Source organism: Nestor notabilis, unplaced genomic scaffold (genome assembly GCF_000696875.1).
Source record: "Nestor notabilis isolate BGI_N333 unplaced genomic scaffold, ASM69687v1 scaffold12822, whole genome shotgun sequence".
Lineage (NCBI taxonomy): Eukaryota > Metazoa > Chordata > Aves > Psittaciformes > Psittacidae > Nestor > Nestor notabilis.
In genome coordinates, this window is record NW_009917031.1 from 23,157 (window position 1) to 27,684 (window position 4,528).

Consider the following 4,528-nt stretch of genomic DNA (forward strand, 5'->3'; position numbering starts at 1 on the left):
AGCAAGTAGACTGCAAAAACAGTTTCTCCCCATTTAAAGAAGAGGAGGCTAGCAGCTCTCAGTGGCAGTCATATTTTTCTACATTCAAAAGCTCAACCAACATGTACTTTAACATTCCCTTTTCAGTTTATGAATCTGCCTGAAACAAAAATTTCTTTTCTTTTATTCAAAAGCAAACCCTTTGAACAACAGGAAGTATAATCCAGACATCAATTCATCAATTGTCAAGACAAAGTCACATGATGCTACCAGGTTTTTTAGAAAAAAGTCTAACGCAGTGTATTTTAATTTATATATACACATATTTATATATATATAAATAGATCTATTTATATATATAAATCATTAGAAAGAAACCACTCTGAGAGGACCATAAAAGCTTAATTTGGCCATGCTGCATTGTTTCCATTCTACTTTGAAATTTATTACCTGTTTATTAGGTATTTAAGATCTTCCAGACTTGGTTATTCTCATGATTACCCACATACTACACACAAACATTTTAATTAGGTTATTTAGCATGTATAATACATAACACTTGAGCAGTTCTTCTGGGGGAAAAAAACAACCTAAGACTGACATCTAAATAGCTGAAAGTAACAGGTGACAGTTATGATAAAGTATTAGCAGAAAAGAAACTGGATTCATCTGTCATAAGTTCCTTCTGTTTGATAATCATAGAACATAATCCATACATAGCACTGATTTAAGTAGAAGAAACCAGTATTATTGGCAGGGGGGGGGAAAAAGAGAATGCCTTTTTTAAATGCCATAATATTATGATTTGGATGCTTTTATATGGCAACTGCTTGCATAACTCAAAACAACCTTGTATGCCTAGCCTCCAGAAAGAAAATTTGTTTAAACATAATAGACAAGTAAACAAAATCTCACCTAATGCCAGATGTAGAACTTTTTTCAGTCTGCATTTATAAATCTTCAAGGTTAAACAATGGCAAACTTCACAGACACAGCAACATGGAGCTTACAGGTGCAATTAATTTTTAAGTGTAATAGCACATAATGACCCTAACAGCACTGCAAGACCTTGCTTCATCAATAAAATTCTCCCTATATCATTAATTTTCCTGACACTGAATAGGCTTGAAGAAAAAATGAAAAAATGTAGAAAAATAAAATCGTTATTACATTCATATTTACATAAAATATTGCTTGTTTTTACCTATGTTTCTTTTTAATATCAGCAAAAATCTGAATGTTCTCTGCTCCAACTTGTTTTCTGTATCGTAGCAGGTTACCTGCACAGGCATTTATAATCCCTTCATCAGCAACATGAGAAAACACAAACCCTTCAGCACGGATAAAATCAAAACCTGAAAAACACAAAATTAACAATTATCTTTGCTAAAACTGAAGCCTGAAAAGCAGAAATATTAAACCCAAACAAAACCCAGCCTGACTGGCCCTCTTATCTAATCCTAACACAAGTTGTTCCATAAGCTCTAGGACTAACCAACCTTGCTTTACCACATATTTAAATTTTACATTTGTTATTTTCACCTATATTATCTCTGACTTCTTTCCATCTTACTGCCTTCAACTCTTGCCTCCTGCACAGAGACAATCAAGTTTTCTCCCTACCTCTCGCATTTCCCTTCTCTTTCCCTGCCCTTATCAGTTTATTCCTGAGAAAAGCCAGCCACACACCCTGTCATAGAATCATAGAATAGTTAGGGCTGGAAAGGACCTGCTTCTTGCTGTGTGGGCACGTGCCAACAGAAGAGCAGGTAGGTCAAAACACAGCTCTTCTATCTTAATGATGTGTCTTCTCTCCAAAAGTCATTAACTTGGGTTTCTCCACTTTTTCCAGATACTCTTTCACTGTATTATTTCTTTCCCAACATTTATTTCCCTAAATACTCCTAAAGTTGCCCATCAGGTCAAAAAGCATCAAGGATATGGGCAGAAAGGAATGGCATTGTCTTCTTTCTTTAGGAAAATAGGTAAGAAACACAGCCTGTATTGTTATATACATTATATACAACCTTCATCTGAATGTATCTTGTTTCATCCACACAGCACCACATCAACAGATTACTTCTAGAGCTGTGCCAAAAATACAAAAAGATAAGGTTTGGCAGGAGTCAAACATTTTCCACTCTACTCCAACCATCAACTCTACCATGTCTATGGTTTATACCATATTAAATTCATTTTTTGCACTAGGAAGGCTTTTGTGGGATGGATACCGAAGAGGAAGATTACGAATAGCAATGACTTCACAGGCCATTCATCTACGCTCAGGGACACAGCCTTGAAATATCTCTGTGTTGAAATCCTGAAGCCTTGGGCCATAGTGTAGCAAGCCCACAGCTGTAAGGCACCAAGATTGAATTCTGACTTCCTTATTGTGTTCCCCTCTTTCCTCCAATCTTTCATAGCCTTGAAGTTTATTTCACCTGTCACTTAACACATGTGTAAAAGCTCTGCATTCATCTTGTCTTTTGCTGTTCTTCCAGTATGCTTTAGAGGTCTCTTCCCAGCCCTTCTGAAGCTCTGCTGCTGCTCCAGCTTTGGAGTCAGCTGCACATTTAATTAGAGCTGACATCATCCCAAGGAAATGAATGCATGTGAAAGCAGCCATCAAGAATGCAATCCCACCCACCAGAGAACTGCTTCGGCAACAGAGGCCTCACTTTAGCACATTTCGAATACAAACATAAACGATCTTTAAAATGTATTTACCAAATGACAAGGTGCCTGTTTATTTTATAATTTCAGTTTCATTCCAAAAGCCCTGAAGTTGCAGAAACAGAAGCTTATGCCTGATAGAGAAGAGCCTGTATTGCTTAGCAACACAGACAAGAAACATCAAGCTAACAAGAAACATCACAGATGGATGCCAAATCAAATGCAAGCTGTCCTGTGCCTCGAGACTAGTGAGTGAAAGGCATGGAGTTCTCTCAGGATCCAAAGACAAGAGTATACCACGAGTATAGTTACAAGTGCTTGTAGATGTTGGGTAATAAACACACTCCAAATAGCTAGACTGAGATTTCTGCATCTAGGAACACAAGATATAGGTTCTATTTTTATAGGTACTGCATTGTATAGCACAGTTCAGAGTTAAATAAAATTACTTCTCTAATCGTAAGACTGTTGATGAGTGTAGAGATAAGTTACATTTTCACAGCAATCAATGTCTAACTCAGAACAGGGGCTGTTCACAGAGTAATTTCATTTATTGAAGTCACTGCTTACATGTTGTTGATGTTTGGTTTGTTTTTCCTTAACTTAGTAATTTAAGACTTTCTGCTAAACATTAGGGTTGTTTACATAGTTTAACAAGGCTGTACTCTTTATCTGGGTTTTTGGAGGCTACGAAAATACAAACTTTAACCAAATGTAACAGGTACAGGCACCAAATCATTACCCTTCTGGTTTATGAAGCCATAATCAGATCCCGTTAATGAATTCATTATGCTCAAAAAATTGTGAAAATGATACTACTGCTTACTTTCACATTTGGCAAGTTGAAAAGTAATAGCCATTGAATAGTTAATAGACAGTCCTACTTCTGACTTATGTGGGAACAAAGCAATTTTGTCATCTCACTGGAAAACAAAAACAGGAAATTTCCAATGAAACCTAATAAACAGAACTTCAAGACTGTATTAAGAACATGTAAATCAAGTAACCAGCTGCGGCAGGGCCTGTTCAAAGAACTAAAGCTTGTCTTTCTTTCACAAGTTAGTGTTACTCCACTTAATTTAGTTGTATTTAAACACATTTACCTAAACAGCTGTGAAGGCCTAACTGTAGAGAAAAGCTTGCTTATTTATTTATTCATTCATTCATTTATTTATTTATTTATTTATTATTTTCCTGCCTATGCTAATTTATAATTAAAAGAGGAAGAAAATGATAGACTGAAACAATTCTTTTGCTGGGTAAGAAAATACTGTAAGATGGAGCTGGTGGAAGAAATATCCATCTTAAATGCTGCAAATGTGTATGTCACTGCATTTTAACAGCCCAAAGCAGTGAATTGGATGCAACACTTTCTCAGGTATGTTCACGTATGTTCAGCTGTAAAGTCAAAGGAGCTGACAGCAAGGATTTACTGCTTTCACAAAGATGGGATACAGCCTCTGCTCCTGGTTGCTGCTGAATTTTGGACTTCAGGCAAACATCTTTGCCTTTACGCAAAGGCAAGATGCTGCAGGTAACTTTACTGGTGGTATCTTGTTTTATAGGTGCAGTAAATCCTGGCTCCCAGCTCTTCTTACCTTCCTAATGTGAAAAGAATTGGAAAGACTAATTTTATGCTGAAAATGAAAACTCAGAGGAGTATCAACTTTGGCTGCTATTGATGCTGAAGGCACATAGTCTCCATGCTGCGAAGACCCTTTGCTACTCAGGACATAGCCTTGCAGCAGCTGCTTCCATGCTCAGCATGAACTGCAGGCCTGGGAGAAGATCTGCAGCAGAGCTCACAACACTCACTGCCTTGCTCCATGGCACCCATGGATGCTCCTAGGAATGCACACGCTTGCTGCAGTTCTCC

The 4,528-nt window shown here is 37.2% G+C and overlaps 1 protein-coding gene across 1 annotated transcript in view; it reads right to left on the reverse strand.

The window, feature by feature from the left end:
- The window catches only part of LOC104413799 (uncharacterized protein F13E9.13, mitochondrial-like), a gene marked incomplete at its 5' end in the record, with an annotated part of 12,450 nt that extends 8,196 nt beyond the window's left edge, over positions 1-4,254 (reverse strand). The window contains 2 exons of the mRNA XM_010024895.1: positions 1,184-1,334; positions 4,086-4,254. Of these exons, the coding sequence (XP_010023197.1) occupies positions 1,184-1,334; positions 4,086-4,254 (320 nt within the window). The remainder of the gene's footprint in view (positions 1-1,183; positions 1,335-4,085) is intronic.
- Between the last annotated feature and the right edge of the window lie 274 nt (positions 4,255-4,528).